Source organism: Zootoca vivipara, chromosome 11 (assembly GCF_963506605.1).
Source record: "Zootoca vivipara chromosome 11, rZooViv1.1, whole genome shotgun sequence".
Lineage (NCBI taxonomy): Eukaryota > Metazoa > Chordata > Lepidosauria > Squamata > Lacertidae > Zootoca > Zootoca vivipara.
The window spans coordinates 36793698-36814257 of NC_083286.1; the positions used below are offsets into that span (position 1 = coordinate 36793698).

General features: G+C 42.6%; 2 protein-coding genes across 3 annotated transcripts in view; one reads left to right on the top strand and one right to left on the bottom strand.

The window, feature by feature from the left end:
* Nucleotides 1-7256, top strand: part of CMYA5 (cardiomyopathy associated 5) — a 54311-nt gene extending 47055 nt beyond the window's left edge. For both annotated transcript variants that reach the window (XM_035099997.2, XM_035099998.2), the window contains exons 10-13: nt 277-410; nt 615-714; nt 1720-1893; nt 5892-7256. In XM_035099997.2, coding sequence (XP_034955888.2) covers nt 277-410; nt 615-714; nt 1720-1893; nt 5892-6144 — 661 coding nt within the window. In that variant the 3' untranslated portion in view covers nt 6145-7256. The remainder of the gene's footprint in view (nt 1-276; nt 411-614; nt 715-1719; nt 1894-5891) is intronic.
* Nucleotides 7257-8760: 1504 nt separating this feature from the next.
* Nucleotides 8761-20560, bottom strand: part of MTX3 (metaxin 3) — a 41100-nt gene continuing 29300 nt past the window's right edge. The window contains exon 10 of the mRNA XM_035099951.2: nt 8761-9882. Coding sequence (XP_034955842.2) covers nt 9875-9882 — 8 coding nt within the window. The 3' untranslated portion in view covers nt 8761-9874. The remainder of the gene's footprint in view (nt 9883-20560) is intronic.

The following is a 20560-nucleotide window of genomic DNA, read 5'->3' on the forward strand; positions in this document are numbered from 1 at the left end:
TTTCTGTGAGAAAATGCTTTTTACCTTGTTTCTTCTTAGAGTTTTTGCCTAAGTTGGAACTGTTTTGTATTGATACTGATAAAATGTGTATGTGTGTGTAGATATTTTAAAAATAGCGTTGTTTTCCTCCCCTCTTTAAGGAGAAAAATAAAGGTCCCTTTATCTTTTCCCCTGCTGAGAGAAAAGCAGCTTGAGGGCCAGGAGTGCTTTTTGGGAGGGCAAACAGTTATGGATTTTCTTCCACAGAATTCAGTATATGTTTATTATATATTTCAGATCCCTGGCTGGAATTAAAAGACCTGAAATGAAAGTTCACCTACAATCCAATGTAAATTATTTCTTTTACGTGAGAGCAATTAACATCTTTGGGACAAGTGAACAGAGTGAAGCCGCTCTCATCTCGACCAGAGGTAGATAAACGCTTTCTAACTTGTGGGAAAGGATTCCTTTCTATCTCAGAAGGAAATGCAAATGCTTTCTAGTAAATTCTGTTGTACATTGTTTCAATGACAGTGATTACTGTAGGCCTTAAGATTTTGTGATTCACTACAAATGCACAATGTAATAATGATACCTGAAGTGGTGTTTTATTTCTTTCCTGTGAATCACATCAGGAACTAGATTTCACATAATGGAAAAAACAGCTGCCCCTCCCTTGCAAGTGTCACCAAGTGGAACCATGATATGCCTTCCTGAGGAAACTGAAGCCACTGCGTAAGTAATGCTCATATATCCTCCTCACTATTGAGCATTATTGTCAACAGGATGTGAAGATCTACCGTGTTTCCCCGAAAATAAGACACTGTCTTATATTTATTTTTCCTCAAGAAGACGAACTATGGCTTATTTTCAGGGTATGTCTTATTTTTTTTTAATTACGCGTCCAGCCTCGCCTCTTCCTTGGCGCCCTTCAGAACTGTGCCTATCACTATGTATTATTTTCGGGGTATGGCTTATATTGCGCAAATGTGTAGAAATCCCGCTATGGCTTGTTTTATGGGCATGTCTTATTTTCGGGAAAACAGGGTATGTAGGTTAGGGATGAGAGGAATTCAATTCAGTTTGCCTCGAAGCACGAACCCACCAAATTAGCAATTTCCAAACCAAACCAAAACACAACCAATTCAATTTTTAATTCAGTCCAGGACCAAGGAGTGTGTACAAAAATGTGTGTACTAGGGTGAAAGAATGTGCATATTGGTGAAAATAGCATACATACGCATTATATTGCGCAAAATTGCTTTGCAAAAATCTATACTGGGCACATCTCTCTCTCTCTCTCTCTCTTCAATACGCATACATTAAAAAATGCAACACAGGCTTGTTTCTTCTTTTGAGGCAGGTGAAATCTCACTGTTAAAGGTGAAGACCAGGGGTGAGCAAACTTTTTCTGCAGGGGGCCTGTCCACTGTCCCTCAGACCTTGTGGGGGGCTGGACTATATTTTGAAGGGGAAAAAATGAACGAATTCCTATGCCCCACAAATAACCCAGAGATGCATTTTAAATAAAAGCACACATTCTACTCATGTAAAAACACACTGATTCCCAGACCGTCTGCGGGCTGAATTTAGAAGGTGATTGGGCCGGCCCCGGCTCCCAGGCCTTAGTTTGCCTACCCATGGTGAAGACATTGGACCTTTCTGATGCTGAAGGTTCAAACCATTCTTTGACTTTGGCCAATATAATGCTGCATTTGTTTCTGTTATCTCTGTGTGCAGAATCTCCCCAGTACTGGGTGAGCTCCTGTCTGCTCGAGGATGGCACTACTGGGAAACATCTGTGAGTGGCTGCTCCGCTTACAAGGTTGGGATCTGCTATTCTACTATGCCACAAGACAGCATCCTGGGGCAGAACAATGCTTCCTGGTGCTTGCATTGTCCTAGCAAGACAAGGTAATAAAGAACATCTTATTTTTTAAAAAAAAATTGTGAAATTACATGTCCTTTCCAGTCTATTCCTTCTTCTCCCTTCACCTATGGGTGCATGGGTGTGTCTTGATTTTCTATTTGTAAGCCACTGGAAGATACTTCGCAACTTTCAAATACCGCACTTACGGGGACGTCATTTGTTATTAAGTGTTGTACTTCTGCATCCCTCAAGGATCCCCCAGATTCGCTGGAAATTTTGTTTGTGGGTAGTGTTGCTTGGCCTACAAAATGATCGGCTTGGTGCCACCAGAGTTGAGCATTAGAGGGAGTGATAAATAAATAGTGACGTGTTGCCTTGGAGGACTGCTTGGATGTTATGGAAAGTGGCAAGAAGCATAAGCACAAGTGATGTCCAAAGGAGGACGTCTTTGGACATCTTCTGGTATGTTGAGATTGTGGGAATGTTCAGGGTGGCAGGAGAGGATATATTGTTTATTAATATCCTTCCTAAGTTGCACTAGCAGCTCATACTTCTCAGTGCAGGAGAGATGTGCAAATGCTCCCTCCAGGTGTTACACTAGTGGCATGGAATATGGATGCTTAGTTGCACATTGGCTTATTACCATGCTCTGTAACATCTCATCCTGTTTTAATGCTCCAATCCTAAGCAACAGCTGTGGGCAGCAAGTTGAGGTTCACGGCGCATTGGGAGGAATGTTAGCCCTTTATCCGTGCTCTGTAATAAGCTGCTATCAGCCACAGGAGGGAAACGTCTGTTGGCGCCCATTTTCCCTTGCCATGATTACAACCACCTTATGAAAAGGGCCCATTTACAGCTGGGGTACTGAGTCTGAATACTTAGGATCACAGTGGCTCAAAGAAATCCCATCTCAATATTTTGTTCCTGTATTTTTCTGGGTGGCAGAACTTTCACCAACCGAAATAGGAGCAGAAATTTGAGCCTCTGGAATTTGTAGCTGTAATGAATACTCCAACCACAAGATCCACCCGTCTGTTCCCTGGTCTGATTTTCCTGTATATGTGATACATTTCTACCATAGCTGCTTCACCCGAGGTCATCTTGATGATTTAGCAGGTGACAGGGCGAAGGAGAGGGATGTTTTTTTGGAGAGAATCCAGGACTCTGAAAGTCTGGATGATTGGTGACTGAGAATAGTGCTCTGATGATATACTCCCTGTCCTCTACGCTGGCAGATAAGGTTACACCGTGGGTGCTTCTTAGGCTTCCACTTTCCATAATCTGATCAGGAGTTTTAGTATTACAGCCATAATCATCAATGGCAGGTTATATTTAATGCTTGTAATGTTGCATTTCAAGGTGCCCACTTCCTGAAATATTTTATAGTATGTAACACATTTCAAGTGTTTAATTTGCATCACATAAATTATCTCAGGAACAGCTCTGTGCAACAGGTCAGAATTATTTGTCCTGTGTGATCATTTATCTCTGTGGAGAACTGTGTGTGCGGAGAGGATTGACCCAGAGGGGATTGGAATTGTCTAGACCCACTCCTAATCTCTCTGCATTCAAGGTGTGGTTTCTACAGGAGCCTATGTGTTTTTACCCAAATGTATGTAGGCTTCCTATGCACAACGGTGGTAACTGGACCGCATGCTAAAAAAAATGGTTTATCATGATGGGAATGAGCTGAGGCAATCTTTGGATTCATGCACTTCTCCCTTCCCATTCCTGCTTTGGTGTGGCTGTAAAGAGAGGTTTAGATGCTTTCACAAACTACAGCTTGTCCAAACCTGACAAACTGTGGTTGATCTTTAACTATCATCTGCTGAAACAAACCAATGTCAAACCATGGGCTATGATGTTGGCTTGTTTCCAACAAGCCATTGTTTAAGCTAACCACCTGGAAATGAATGAATGACTACACAAAGTTATTACTTTAATGTTTTGGGTGTGGGAGGGGCTGTGGCTTAGGTTGGGCCCACGTATTTATTAGGGAAGTAAAACCCAGAATAGTCCATCCATCCAGAATGACCTAATACTTGTGTTTGGCGTCTCCTAGGTCTGTCATTTGATTAATCACTTGACTTTCAATCATTTACATTGAAATAAATTCCAGAGTTGCAGTCATGTTAGTCTGCTGCTGCAAAATCAACAGAGGGTTTTGTGGCACCCTAAAGACTAATAAATTTTATTATGACATAAGCTTCAATGGAGTGGAGTGGACCCTTGGACTGCAATAAAAGTTGTTAAGTCTTTAAGGTGCCACAGGACTCTTTGTTAATTGAAATAGATGTGCATATTATAGCAAAATGTTTACAATGGTTGCCCTTTGGAGGATGCCAAAGGAAAAGCAGTTTTCTCCGCAGTGTAAAACATTCACTTTATTAAACGAAGCAAAAGCGACTGTTCAGGGTTAAAAGGAAAGGCCGCCCTTGCTGCTTTGCTCTGCAACATGGGAATGTAGAATGCTTGTCCACAATAAAACCACAGAGCCAAATGCAATTCCACCAGTACCTCTGAGGATCCAGAGTTAAAAGAAACATTGCCATCGCTTTTAGCTGCACATTGTCAGAAGCTTCTGTTGCTTTTGATATTCACCTTGAAATGCAAAAATATCTGCTGGCTTAGAACAGATTCTGCTAGTAAAAGCCATCTTAGCTTTTTTCATCAAGCTTGGCACAGCAGGTGGCTCTATATTGGGTGGGGTGGGGAGGACAACACGCTAAAACAAATGACAGAAAATGACCCTTGGAATGCATTGCTTCCTTCCAAATGAATATACAAATATGCTGAATTGGCCAAAGCACTATTAGAATGCATTAAAACAAGAGTGATGGATTGCTTGCTCATATGGCCGTTTTAAGGAACTGTCTCCAAAGAAACAACTGGGATAAATAGAATTTTTAAAAGTTCTTTAAATAGCCAATGAAATGCATTGGTGTAAGCTGGATCTGGGTAAATTTCCCTCTTCAACACCCCATCACTCCATCCTCATAGAAATCAACTGTGTGTGTGAGTGCTACTCATAGGCATGCATTGAGAAAACTTGGATCCAGATAAATTGCCTGGGCTGGCACTACCATTAAAGAGAGCGAGGCGATTGCATTGGGTGGCAGCTGTTGAGCAGCAGTGGTGGCAGCCTGCTCAGCCATCTAGCCATTCCTGTCTGTTCTCAAACAGATCTGTGTAAGCCATGCAGCCAGGCCTACACCTCCTAAGTTAACCTGCCACCTTAGGCACAGTGGATGGGGACCCTTTTTGGCCCAGCATGCCAAATCCTTACCTGTCTCTACCCAAGCAGGCCAATTTCCATTGGGGACAACCCACCTGCCAGGCACCTGGCATCATTATGACACCAGATGATTGACAGGTAGGCTGTCACACCCATCCATCAAAGTCCCTTTGTGCAGCACTCAGGGGAATCATCGAAGTGTAAAGTTGGAAGGGACCACGAGGCCTCTCTAGTCCAACCCCCTGCAATGCAGGAATCTTGTTGCCCAAACGTGGAGCTCGAACCCATCACCCTGAGATTAAGAGTCTCATGCTCTACCAACTGAGCTATTCTGGGAGGGCCAAGCAGTTGGCAGTGAGCTGTGTGTCACAGCACTTCTCAACTGCATAACAGCCAGCTTGGGAACTGCAGCATAAGGCAGAGGGCAGGTGGTTCCGGGAGGCAAGCACACATGGAGCAATGATTACTGCTATGCTAAAATCCTCCCAAGGTTTGGCAATTCTGACTACACCGTTCATCTGGCTCCAGACTCCATCGTTCCTTCATCCAACCATAACGCTTCCAAAATCATGACAACCCGCTACACGTTGTTGCATATATTATACAACCAGAACCAGATAGTACCCCCTTATTTTTACCGCAGCACTGATCTGCACCAAAGGGGAGCATTTCAATGTGATGAAAATGTGTGTATTAAAGCTTTAGCTGCTAAGGGTTTCCATTTGCTAACATCTGGCAGATAGAATAAAATATTGCGATAGGTTGTGCAGTGAATTCTTGTTGACCTAACCTTGCACTCTTCTGCAGTTTCCTATATAAGGTCCTCCATCGTGGTGAAATGAGTGATGTCATTGTGACAGAACAGCCACCCCGCATTGGCATTCTGCTGGATTATAACGCTGGAAGACTCTTATTTTTCAACGCGGAAAGAGGGCAGCTCCTGTTTGCCATCCGGCAGAAATTCACCGATGCTGCACACCCTGCCTTTGTGTTGGAGGAGCCAGGAGTCCTTCACCTGCATACGGGCATGGAGCTTCCAGAATTTGTGAAGCAAAGCTAAACATTTGCTTTCAAACTACATGCAAGACAGAAAAAAGTGGATAGAATGTGCTTGGGGTGGCCTTGTTTCCTTCTTCTAAGATAAGATAATGTTTAAGAACTACAAGCCAGTAGTTCAGTGGCTTCAACAGGACTTCCATCATACATTCCCCCTTGCCAGCACTACTTCGTAAAGTTTTTTTTTTTTATACTGGGGGAAGTTTCAAAAGCAGATCAAGGAAGCTCCTCTTAGGAACAAAAGTGTAAAGTTATTCACAGAGCCCACATATCTCACCCACATGCGAAGTCCACGGGGTGGTGGTGAACTCTCTTCCCAAGTTGTTTTTATTCATGGGAATCATTCACATAAGGCACACATGCAGACACACACACACACACAGAAGAGCCATAGCTCAGTGTTAGAGTATCTGCTTTTCAGGTTCGAATCCCAGCATCTCTGGGTAGGACTAGGAGAGACCGCTGTCTGGTGCCCTGAAGAGCAGCTGCTAACATTACTGATCGGTAGTTTGACTCAGTATTGGGTTCTGTGATCCTACATAGCACAAAGACACACAAGTTATCTCTTTACTTACTACTTTCTGTGATGCATACTGAAGGACTGCCCAAATGTTTGTGCTACGCTCACTGGGGGAGGGTGCCAGGAACTTCTCCATTGGTCCCTTTTGAAATGAATTGGTTCCAATGCGTTTTCACAGGGCCCAGCAAGAAGAAATTATTGGGAGGAGTGTGCTCATTGTCTGCAATCCAGCTACTGACCCACACAGGCCTACCTCCAATCAAGATGGGTGGGGCTGCTAGGATTTGGGCTGCTTTCAGTCTCTATACCCCATATAATCTCTGACCAGGTTAGCACTCCTATTGATATTAACAACATTGCCCATCTTGATTTCAGTTACACTCATTTATTTATTTTTTTGACTGGCAGGCAGAGCCTGGCACCTCATGTGTGGCACATATAAACATACAGAGCTCCCAATCTCCTAGGATGTGTGAGCATAAAATGCTGGATTCTTATTGTGTTGTCCTAACATTTGGGGCCTAACTGGATCAGGGCAGTTAGTTCATATGAAAATTATTCTAATACTGTGGTATTACGTGCAATTAAAAAATTAAAAACAAACAGGTTTTATCTTCAATGTCATTGCTCAGAAAAACAATACAGTGGTACCTCTGGTTAAGAACTTAATTCGTTCTGGAGGACCATTCTTAACCTGAAACTGTTCTTAACCTGAGGTACCACTTTAGCTAATGGGGCCTCCTGCTGCCGCCGCGCCGCCGTCACACGATTTCTGTTGTCATCCTGAAGCAAAGTTCTTAACCCGAGGTACTATTTCTGGGTTAGCGGAGTCTGTAACCTGAAGCGTCTGTAACCTGAAGCGTCTGTAACCCGAGGTATCACTGTATATCATTCAGTGCTTTAAAAAGAAGTGGGAAATGTTTCTGCTGTGTGAACAATAATGTGACAGCTTTCTGAAATTGCTCTTCTTGGTGGTGGTGAGTGTTTATTGTAGTATCAGTACTGCACATGTAGGCAGATTTTCCCAGCACCCACACAGCATTGTTGGCATCAAAATGCCAGCCCTTATTCCCCCTACCCTCAATTAGTCTGGATTTACCCTATCTGGGTAAATAGGTTAAGTAAAATTTTTTAAAAAGACACAACAAAAAACCATTTGCAATACCCATTTTTAATATTAAGCTGTCAAATGGAAGAACTCTAAAATGTAGGGAAACATACAGGGTTTCACCAAGCTTTTCATACCAGTTATCTGGTGATCACACAAGGAGAAAGCCCTTTCCACAAGCACCTGATAATGTGTCACCATTTATTCCTGTTGAGCATGCCTACTTGGGTTGTTCTCACAGAAATCCCAATATATCATTAAATAAGGAGAAACCATGTTCTCCCTCTTTCCAGCCACTGCCCTACCCACTTTCCGTTTTTGTTTTTTAAAAAATGCTGAATTTGCAATGTGGCACCTGGGCTGGATCTACACTGATCTGTTTAAGATTATTAGAACGATATTAGTTATTATGTTTTAAAACATCACAGGGCATACTTATAAATTAAAGTGTTTCTTTACCTTTAAGATTTTGACCCAAGGCAAAATCTTAAATGACAGGATCCTTTAAAAGGAAATGTAAAAGACAAAGAGGGTTTATTTAAGGGAAACATACTAGAACATAAAATAAAGCATGTAAGAAAGCTAGTTAAACAACCTCAGTATGATACTTATATCGGAGTGTTGTCAAGCCTTGCTCCTGTGACTTCCTCATCACTTGTCTTGATACCATTGCAGCACTGAATTGTGCACCTTAGGGGCATTGTCCCTGTTTGCTCCAATGGGAGTTTTCCATTATTATTATTATTATTATTATTATTATTTAAAAGTAGTAAAACACAAAAATACATAACATAATAACAAACAAAGCAATAGCACCCCCAATGGTAATTGCCACATGGCTTTATGTGCTTTTTAAGCAGTATCTCAACTGATAACAGTAGCTCCGATCCCAAGTCTGGGATTTATTTATTTTAAACCTATAATGTAATTGCTAAGAATCTTGCTAGTTCCACATGTAAAGGTAAAGGGGCCCCTGACCATCAGGTCCAGTCATGTCCGACTCTGGGGTTGCGGCGCTCATCTCGCTCTATAGGCCGAGGGAGCCGGCGTTTGTCCGCAGACAGCTTCCGGGTCATGTGGCCAGCATGACAAAGCTGCTTCTGGCGAACCAGAGCAGCGCACGGAAACGCCGTTTACCTTCCCGCCGGAGCGGTACCTATTTATCTACTTGCACTTTGACATGCTTTCGAACTGCTAGGTTGGCAGGAGCTGGGACCGAGCAACGGGAGCTCAACCCGTTGCAGGGATTCAAACCGCCGGCCTTCTGATCAGCAAGCCCTAGACTCTGTGGTCACAGCGCCACCTGGATCCCTTTCACATGTAGTTAGGCCTTATTTCAGAGGTGGGAATCTGACGCCCTCTAGATGTTGCTGTACTCCAACTCCCATCATTTCTGATCACTGGCCATGCTGGCTGGAGATGATGGAAGTTGCAGTCCAACAAAATGTTTGCAGGGCCAAAGGCTCCCCCAACTCTGCTCTGGATGCAAGCTTTAATGCTATTGAAGAAATGTGTTCTTTATTACTTATTGGCTCTAGCCCAGTTCTCCAGCCTGTCAAGATCAAGATCATTTTGAATCTCGATTCTCTCTTCAACAGTCTTGGCTCCCGCTCTTAGATTCGTATCTTCTGCAAATTTGATTAGCATTCCCTCTACATTTTCATCCAAGCCACTGATAAAAATGTTGAACAGCATGGCATTGCACTCAGTACTTCCCTGTGGCTTGATGCAGAGCCATTAATACCATGATGGTTGTTCAACCAGCTATAGATCCACCTAACAGTGGGCCAGATTTTGCCATCTTGCCAACAAGGATATCATGGGGGACACTGTCAGATGCTTTGCTCAAATCAAAATATTCTGCATCCACATCATGAGTGGGCATGAGTGACTGCCAGCACACATTCTAGATTTACTAATACAGAGGCCCATACAGAGGAAGAGGCAGCCAAGACAAGGAGCCTATTGCCGTGATCTGCCACTTTCTTCCTCATCCTCCTCTGCAGGTAGAAGCAGGACCACAGCCTGGTAAGTTACAGTGAATACTCTGAACTGGTTAGTTTCCTTCTTCTTGAGGCAAGCTTTGTGGTGTATCTTAGGTCTCTGCTACACAGCTGCAATAAAAAAAAGTGTTTTAGATGTGTTGTAAAATGCAATATACACATGTGACACTAGATTGTGAGCCATGCAAAATTTAATATATTTTTCAAAACGTTTTTTAAAAAAGCATTTTCATAGCATTTTTTTATATGTGTATAGATTCCACCTTAGTCTGAGGATTGCAGGCTGCATAAGTACAAAGGAGGCACACAGGTTAGTCATATTCTTGCTCTAATGTGAGAGTAGAATCCTGTTTTTAGGGATAAAAGAGCTTCCCCCACAATATATTGCAAGTTGCATACATTGCGATCCAGATGCAGTTAAATGTCAGTGGCTTTGCCATTATAACAGCACTGAAAAGTCACAACACTGGATATAAAGGTTGGGGGCACTTTTTCAGCCTGAGGGCCACATTCCCTTTTAGACATCCTTCCAAGGGCCACATGCCAGTGGTGGGTGCAGCCAGAAGCAAAAGCAGACAGGGCAAAAAAAAAAATTGGAAATTTTACTTTTGGCGATTAGGCTAGTTTCTACACACATACACACCCTTCTCCATCTTCCATCCAGGCATGCAAAATGCATTACCAGAGGTCAAGGATGTGTTTCAGCCAGGGAAAACAACACAGGGTGCAAAGTATGTTGGCTAGGGGGCCTGGGGCCAGTTTTGAGGGCTAAACAGGGAGATTCCTTCCGTGGGCCTGAGGTTCCCCATTTCTGGTGTATATCTTCCACTGACAGATCAAGATGTTCCTTTTAGGGCTTTGGAGACAGATGAGTGATATACTGCTGTTTTTAATTGATGCTTTCAATCATGCTTTAAATTTATATTTTAATTGCTTAAATTATATTTTGGAATTGTACATAATCCACCTTTTGGGGTCAATGGTGGCTATACATCATATCTCTCTTTGGTGGAGGAGCCATCCACGAAAGAGTGATGATCATGTCTTGAAGGTATTATGTAAATTAGATCCAACTCAATAACGATTTTAAATAGCAACTATAGAAGGATCCCCAACATCGACTTTAAATTTGAATAGGGTGAAACAAGTTGCAACCTACGAGAATTCGCCAGAATAGTAGCTGTGCTAACCTGTTGCAGCAAGAATAACAAAGGGCCTTGTGCCATCTTAAAGACTATCTAGTGTAATCGCCTTCAATCAGTTCCGTTCACTGTGCAGCACACACACACAAAAATGGACATGAATTTGACATCAGAAATGGCAACAACTCAGAAATAATTGGGAGAACATTAAAATCTCCCATAACCTTTTGTTTTGTTTTCACTAACAAATATTGATTAACAAACAACTGCAAAACGACAACAACCCCCCAAAACTGTCTGACTTGTACAGCCATCTTTTATGCTAGCATCCCAATTAATCTTAAGACCTCGTTTGCACATGAATGCCAAGCCAAACCATGACTAGTGTGAACCAGAAAGGAGACCACAGCCTCTGTGCTCCTGTTATTATTATACAGCCCTTCATCGAAGAACTCAGGGTGGTTCACAAGATAAAAATACCTACCCCAAGGTGAGCTGCAACCAAAGTTTGTTCTTGTTTTATGGTTCATAGTTTATCTGCTGGAGAAGCACAGGCATAGCTGTCAAGTTCTCCCCTTTTTTAAAGGAAACCCTCGCGAATCCACACTAAGCCATGGTTTGGTTTGGTTTGGCTTGGCTTAGCATTCCCTGCAAAACTGAGTCAAAGACCCAGAGCATACTTGTTTGAAGGTGTGATGCCCACTACATTTTCTGAGCTATATAGGCAAATAGTCTACATGGCATGAAGCAGATTCCTGGGCTGGAGAAAGAGAAACTGGCCCAAGATCTGTCAGTGAACTTCTAGGCTGAGGGGGGTATTTGAAGCTACCGGTAGGTATTCCTGCCTCCAATCGAACACTTTCATACCGTGTCCACCCTGCAAACATCTGACTCCAGCCAAAGTCTGAATTCCGAGATGTATTGTTATTATTATTTTAAAAACCTTCTTTTAAAGTATGTACCCCTGGGCTCGATTTTTGTTTCTTACAGTGCCACTTTCAGTATTGTACATAATTGTTTCTTCTGGTTGCAGCAGCAGCCTAGATCTAAAGCCTATTGAAGTCAGAGGAAAACCAAAACTTCAATAGGTGTGGATTGGCCTCAGTAATCCTGAGGTCCTGAGATGAAAAATATAGAGCTGGCTGTAAGATAGAAGCGTTTGTTTTGCTATCAAGGGAGGGAGGGAGCAGAGTCTCAGTAGAATAGATGCTATTGATCTGCAAAACTCACACAGTCTCTTCTGTTCTAGAAAAGAACATTAATACGAGGTTAACGCTTTAGCTCAACGCCAGCTTTACACACCCTAAAGGTGGCTAACCAGGGGCCTTCCAGATATTGCAGGACTACAGTACCCATCACCCTTGACCATTGGCCAAGCTGGCTGCGGTTGATGGGAGTTGGAGTTCAAAACTTCTGGAGGACACCAGTCACCCACCCTTGCAAGGTGTGAATTGTGTGTGTAAGCATATATACAGGCATTTCTAACAGTTTCATTACAGGTAGTCCGATGACAGAATTAAAACAAAAACCTCACCCTTGTCCATTACACACACATTTAAACCCTCCCACCATACATTTAAAGCAGGCCCATGCCACTTTAAAGTCATGGCTTCCCACAAAGAATCCTGGGAACTGTAGTTTGTTAAAGGTACTGAGAGTTGTTAGGAGATCCCTGTTCTCTTTACGGAGCTACAATTGCGTGTGGAGACCCTTTAACCTGGCCTAGAAATAAATTCAGACTGGACTCATATTTTTGGTTTGGTTTTTGGCAGAATTTTAGGCCACAACTTTATTGATTACAAATCAAGTGAGTGGTTGCATAGGCTCTGGTTCCAAAGCTACCTAAAGTAGCGCTGACTCTGGGCGCACCATGAGTCAGCATAGGTGAACATCTGGGACGGGGCCCCTTGCGCAGCCTGGCCCATGGTTCCCCCAGATGTGCCCCGAACTCTGGAGGGGGCACAACCCGACTGGGGAAGACGAACCAGAAGTCCCAGGATTCCACTTAAAGGAATACCCATGGATAGGGTTGGCTAGGCATCCTGCCACCCCTATCAGCATGAACCAGAGCCTATCCGCCAACCTTACAAGTTGTGACGATTTGCTTCTGTCATGCCCCTGTCCCAATGACAGACGACACACGACAGCATAGCAAGGTCAAGCGCAAGACCTAAAGTTAGGGAGAGGTGGGCGGGTGTTTCGGTGCATGATGACCCAAGAAGAGAATCTCTAAGGTCACGTGTGGCTCTTAAATAGTGGTCTCTCTGACTCTTAAGACTGGCATGCCCTCAGCCCAATTGCATCCCGTCAGAGAGACCATCAATAGGGTGTTGCGGCTGCTCCAATAGTCTCCGCCCCAACACCTAGGCCTCATTGGCGGGACCCACCGCAACACTCTGTTGCAGGGAGGACCCGATTTATCAGAATGGCTTCTTGGGGGAAACTGAGAATTGTAGCTTTTTTTGTACATTGTCTGATTAAAGAAACCATGCTTGCCATGCTTAAGACTACACAGAAGAAAGCGAAGAATGATAACGATTGTTCTCTCCAGTAGAAAACTAGGTTCCATCCTAAAGCTAGGGGAAAGTTTATGATATGCTTCGTTTCCCTCAAGTGCAAATCACATGCTGTGGTCCCAATACTGATTTGGAGTGTGTGTGTGTGTGTGCTGAAGCTTCTACTCTGTTTAAAAAGCATGTTGAATGCAAGTATGCCTTTAGCATTGCATGCAGTTTAATCCTTAAACATTGCTAAATTTAGCTACACTGGGCTTTTGGGCTTCAGAGAGGAAGGCAGAAAACCTCTTTCATTAGGGTTCCTGACTAAGGCTGTGCCAGAGCTCTCCAGCTATATCATCACTCTGACTCTATGCCAGAAACAACTGCACCATTTGAATTTCTGCTCTCTCTCTGTGTTAAATTCAAAGATTCTTTGTTGGTGTGTGTGTGTGTGTGTGTGTGTGTGTGTGTGTGTGTGTGTGTGTAAAACTGGCAGTTCTGCTTTCATTCTTCATTGCGGCATTTCTGCTTTTATATAAATTGTCAGGGACCAAATAAGCGAAAGGCAGCAGTTGCCACTTCCAGGAAGCTGCATGCTTGCAATTAATTTGGGAAGTCCCTGCACATTAGGACACCTCTCCTTTAACAAATGCTGTATTGATTTTGTGTTAAGCAGGTTGAGATGATCTTCTGCAATTTAAAACAAAAGCAAACCCCATCTCTTAGCAACTGAGCGGAGGGTAGATGGCTGCGGTTTATAAAAAGTACAGTAAATTGGTTGATGTGACTCAGTTATTATCAATACTGTATTAAAATAAAGCTCAGCATCTCCAGGTGCTCTTTTTGTATAGATGTTTGAATGCTTTGTAATATTATGCACGTGTTAACTTGCCATAGAAGAGTAAAATCTGAAAATCTAAGTGTGGAGCAGAAATAACTGGCTCGCTCTACATTTTTAAAGATGGTGCCTGTTTTGTGTGGCCAAAATTACCTCCTGCTTCAAAGGCCTCTCTCATTTGCAGTGCAGGGGGGTCGTAGGAGGATGAATGGCTGCTGTGGAATAGACTAAACAAGGGAAGCCGCTCAGAGTGGCAGCTTAAAGAGATGTTAATGAGGAGGGAAGGCAAAAACAAATAAGGTGGCACACATGGAAATTATAGCATGGGAGTTTCAACAAGGAACTAGCATGATAATAAGCAAGTAAGTAAATAAAGATGTTGGTTTTCGCTTTATTTACTGAAATCTTTACTGCTTTGATGAGAATGTGCAATGTGTCAGGGAGAGCTGCCAATAAACAATTCACACATGAGATGCAAACTTGTAAACTCTGGTTTTGGATCCCTGTTGTGTTGTCCTCAGATGTTTTAACAAAGGAAAGATGGCCTTACTGGGCTTTAAACAGCTACACCAATTCCCAAAAGGAACTCCCGTTTCTTACCCCTCATCTCTCTCTGTGTGTGTACACATTATCAGCTTAAAATGCAACTAGGTCATTTTTTTTTCTTAATTAGGATCAAAGCTGTTTTGGAGAAAAACACATCAAACAGTATTTCGTAAGAAAGAGCAGGATCAGTTACAGGATAGGTATGGATCGCATGTGCATCACTTCTCAAACCAGTGGTGCGAGTGCACTGGAGGCAAAGTGAACAGGAGTGTGTACACAGCCAGAGAGAGAGAGAGAACCAATCCACTGAAGTTGTTCTTAATCTATTGCAGATATTACCCCTCTTTTATTGCCCATTCTGGGTCGCCCAACCACTGCCACAGTGTCTTTTCTCCTGGCAGATCAAGAGGAGCAGACGACAGCAAAGATTGCAAGGTTTTTAGCTGGGGCAATCAGAACAAGATCCACTGTTTGACTGCCTGTCTGGCTGCTGATTCAGGACCCCAAACTGTGTTTTATTATAATCGACTTTTATTGAGTTTTGTGTACATCATAATGCTTTTTATTGCTATGGCCGATGGCTAATGCAAATAAAGTTTCATTCATTCATTCTATTACAGATATAGATAAAAAACATTACTTGTTTCCTTGCTCTCACCTGAGTTTGCATCAGTCATGTTTGACATGTACAGTGGTACCTCGAGTTACAAACACCTCAGATTACAAACGCTTCAGGTTACAAACTCTGCTAACCTGGAAGAGTTACCCTGAGTTGAGAACTTTGCCCCAGGATGAGAACGGAAATCGTGTGCTGGCGGCGCAGCAGCAGCAAGAGGCCCCATTAGCGAAAGCACGCCTCTAGTTAAGAACAGTTTCAGGTTAAGAATGGACCTCCGGAACGAATTAAGTTCGTAACTAGAGGTACCACTGTAATGATTGCACTTCAGTGTTGATGTTATTTTGAAATATTTCCAGACTGTGCAGAATTTCTAAGCGAAAGGTGTCTGGCCTTAAATCTGCGTAGGAATTTACACCTTTCATCCTGCAATCCTTTCTCCCAATCCCAGACGTGTCAGATATGTTTGTGGTGTTATGCCAAAGACAGATTGAGCTAAAGGCTAACACTAAGCATATTGTTGCTCCCTGGAAGGACAGATCGTGAAGCTGAGGCTCCAATACTTTGGCCACCTCATGAGAAGAGAAGAATCCTTGGAAAAGACCCTGATGTTGGGAAAGATTGAGGGCACTAGGAGAAGGGGACGTCAGAGAACAAGATGGTTGGACAGTGTTCTCGAAGCTACGAACATGAGTTTGACCAAACTGCGGGAGGCAGTGCAAGACAGGAGTGCCTGGCGTGCTATGGTCCATGGGGTCACGAAGAGTCGGACACGACTAAACGACTAAACAACAACAACAAGCATATTGTTGAGCAGCCTTCCTCAACCAACAGCTGTCCAGATGTTTTGGACTACAACTTGCATCACCTCTGACCACTGGCCGCTCTTCAACTTCATTGAATGACCCTGAATTCTGATAACAGGGAGAAAAACTCTCTAGGTGCTTCAAGACACTGACATAATACTGTACTGCAAACAGGTTATTAATACATTATGAACAGGTTATTGGCAACTGGTCGTTTGAACAATTTATTTCACTTATCAGATTTTTCATGGAAAGATGTAAATCCTAATTAAAAGAGGGGAAATACAGGTTGATAGTTTGAGGTAGACAATATTGTGTGGTTGTGACAAAAAAACAAAACAAAAACCCAACCATGATGAGCAGTACTGATTCCATAATAAACCCACCTGAAAGCTCTCTCTCTCTCTCCCTCTCTCTTTCTCTCCTTCCTCTAGTTTGGCCACAGCATGTGTCATTTTATAGACTTCTTTTATGCCCCTCTTTACACACTTGTATACTTTGCATCTGCAAGTTCCCAGCATCAAATCCTGACATTTCTAGTTGAAAAGGATCATAACAGAATTTGGGAAGGTGAGAGGTCTGCATAATATGCTTATTTTGACCACGTGGGTGGGTGTTTATGGAGCCAAACATGAACACTTAAATGTATAAAGGCCTTAATATATATAATAATTATATATAATATATAAAAAATGAGGTGCCGGAACTCACCATGAACACCTTCCTTGTTTTCTTATAATGGCAATGACATACACCAGAGAGGTGCCAGAACTGAGGTCCAGCGAGTTCTGGCTGGAAAAAAATCCCTGTTTATAAGCATTTCTGAGATTTTATATACTGTATGTAAGTCACTTTGAACAACTCCTTTGTGAAGAGGATAAGATATATATATGAGATTAGTAAGGGTTGGTGTTCCTTTAACCCCAGCATTTTTAAAACCAGCTATGGGAATAAGCCTGACCACAGTCTGGTGGACTATCTAGCATCTTCTGGCTGCTTGCAAAGATTTCTTGCTGGGCCTGCTTCTGTTTTTAAGCCAAGAGTGTACATACCCAAGATCTCTTAACTCAGATTAGTTATACCTTCATAATCATTCAGATATCCTGATTGTGCACTACTGCTTTCCATATTTAAACCACACAGAGTGGAAAACAGAGCTTCTTGCTGTGCAATAAAAAGTAGATCATTCAAGACTTAAGTCAGCTCATCCCTGCCTTCAGTACTGTATAGAACTAGCCCCATCTGCTGACAATTAGTGAAATAACCATACAATATATTTAGACTTGTTTTGAATCAATGCAAAGCTAGGGACCAGGCACAGAATCATAGAATTGCACAGTTGAAAGGGATCACGAGGGTCACCCAGTCCAACCCCCTGCAATGCAGGAATCTCAACTAAAACATCCATGATGGTGGCCATCCAACCTCTGCTTAAAAACCTCCAAGGAAGGAGAGTATGACACTGTCCATTTGCAATATTCCCCTTCTGGAAGCAACCTTTCTGCACACTGAGAAAATATGGGAGAACCACAGAATGACGATGCTTGGATAATGGCATTGTGTGGATGACATGCGTCACCTCCAGCCTGTACATATTTTGTAGCATGGATTAAATCACATATTAGAAATTTGGTTTGCACAATTATGCACAATAAAAAAACAACACACAACCCAGACTTTCTGTAGTTACAAAATGATGAGGAAATACACTCAAAAGTGTTGAATGAACCATTGATTGATGATAAGGTGTATAAGCTCTTTGCAAGCAAATCAGAGTGAATGCTGAGCAAACAGACACAAGCTTTGGGGCAAGCAAATCAGAACAAATGTACAATAAACAGGTTGAGTGGAATAGCCCCAGTGAAGAATGAGTGAATGAAGCATAATAATTCCACACTAAATGCCTAATGTAGAAGCCCCCATTCCCCTCCAAAGAACAAAATATCAATACAGCATTGCAGGAGATCTGCCAACGGGTAAGATGACATACATTAGAATATTAATGCATCATGGGAGGATAAGACTGAGCATAGCAGTTTACTCTACTCACTGGCACCATTTTCTTTCACTTTACTTCTTGAGCCACCAGGCTCAGGCCCAGTTCTGTTACTTATTTTCCCTGTGTTTTTTTAAAATCATCAACAGCTTCCCAGTGTCAGTCAATCAGGACGGTTGCTCTAGTAATTTCCACCCACATGGCACTCACTGCGTGGTATTTTGAGGTTGGGACGTCAGAATGATATGATGCTTTGTGAGTCACAGAGAATATCCCACTCATCTCCATATTGTCAGAGGTGCTTCAAGTTATGGAGATGAAGAGGACCCCTGATGTTCTCCAAAGCCCTTTGCTTTTGGAAAAGAAAGGCTGGCTGCTTCATTTCCCCTCACTATGGAACAAAGTGGGAGTCTCAATACACTGAATGCCAATTCTCTATGGCAATTATTTTCTTTCGCAATGTTTTCCCCAGATCACTGTGAACAACAACAACAACATACCTAGTTGAACAATAAGAAATGTACTGTGATGCTTTGGCTAAACCAAACTCAGGAATTATACCAAAGTCCTGATGCCCACATAGTAACCTGATTAGCAAGCTTAGCAACCAAAACTGCTCCCCCCAAAAACCTACTTTTTTTTCTTGCCATAAGAAGGTGTACATTAGCAATTATTTTGGATGGGAAACACTGGGGCTTTTGCAAACTAGCTGATACAAAAATGCAAATCGATCAGTTTTGCTCTCTGAACATTTCTGAAAAGGAAGCAGTTTCACATGCAGTAAAAGTGCCCTAGGAGCACACAGGGCCCACAAATAGGTGGAACAGACACAGTTTATTCAGTGCAGGGGCTCATGGCCTGAAGAAATCAGGCTAAATTGTACATTGTGCATACAGATTTATGCAAACTCATTTCCTCATAGCTTTGTAGCTATAAGGTCTGTCTAAAGGTTGAGATTCGTTACAGCCAATTGGAAGCAGGACTGTCCTTTTAGCCACCCAGTGGCTGGGGCAACCAAACAATAAAAATATTATGTATTATTTTTAATTTAGATTGAGAGAGAGCTTGCACAGGAAACTGTCAAACAGGTCGGTGTGGGGAATATTTGGTCCTCCAGCTATTACTGCTCTGTTTTTATAATAATCAGGCAACCAGAAACTTAATGAGCTAAAACAAAGGGAAATTAAAAGAAGTTAAAGGACATCAAACAGACGGAAATTGAGGGGGGAGGCATATTACTAGTTTCTACTAAGTCCAGGCAAATGATTATGCTTGGGCACTGAGTATATATTGTCCTGCTTGTGCAGGGAATGAGATCCTTTTCCATTCTAGAATTCTATTATTCCAACCACATGTTCAATCATTTTAAAAACATCTCTGTGTGATGTGCCCCAAATACCCCCAGAGACACATTCACTTAGGAGAACATAACATGTACCCCAGACTGGAGTGCCTGACGTGATTCCTATAAACAGGGCAGCTGGGGGAAATGGTGCTGCTGCAACAGTGAAAGCTGCCAGGAAGCTGCAGCTGTAGCTCTGGGTGCCTGGGGCAGAGGTTATATTTTTCACATGAATTCGCATCCAGGAATAAGCAGGATGCATCGCATATTGATGTTTTGACATGCCCGGATCAACCTGAACGAGTCAGTCTGCTCAGATCTCCAGCACAGAAGCTAATGAGAAAATTGTCCCTAAAACCTAAACACTGCCTGTTGCTTAGAATGTGGTTCAACGTGATTTTATATCAGAATAATATACTATTTAACTTATATGCAGAATTCATCATGCGAAAGGCTGGACTAGATGAATCCCAAGACGGAATTAAGATTGCCGGAAGAAATATCAACAACCTCAGATATGCAGATGACACAACCTTGATGGCAGAAAGCGAGGAGGAATTAAAGAACCTTTTAATGAGGGTGAAAGAGGAGAGCGCAAAATATGGTCTGAAGCTCAACATCAAAAAAACCAAGATCATGGCCACCGGTCCCATCACCTCCTGGCAAATAGAAGGGGAAGAAATGGAGGCAGTGAGATATTTTACTTTCTTGGGCTCCTTGATCACTGCAGATGGTGACAGCAGTCACGAAATTAAAAGACGCCTGCTTCTTGGGAGAAAAGCAATGACAAACCTAGACAGCATCTTAAAAAGCAGAGACATCACCTTGCCTACAAAGGTCCGTATAGTTAAAGCTATGGTTTTCCCAGTAGTGATGTATGGAAGTGAGAGCTGGACCATAAAGAAGGCTGATCGCCGAAGAATTGATGCTTTTGAATTATGGTGCTGGAGGAGACTCTTGAGAGTCCCATGGACTGCTAGAAGATCAAACCTATCCATTCTTAAG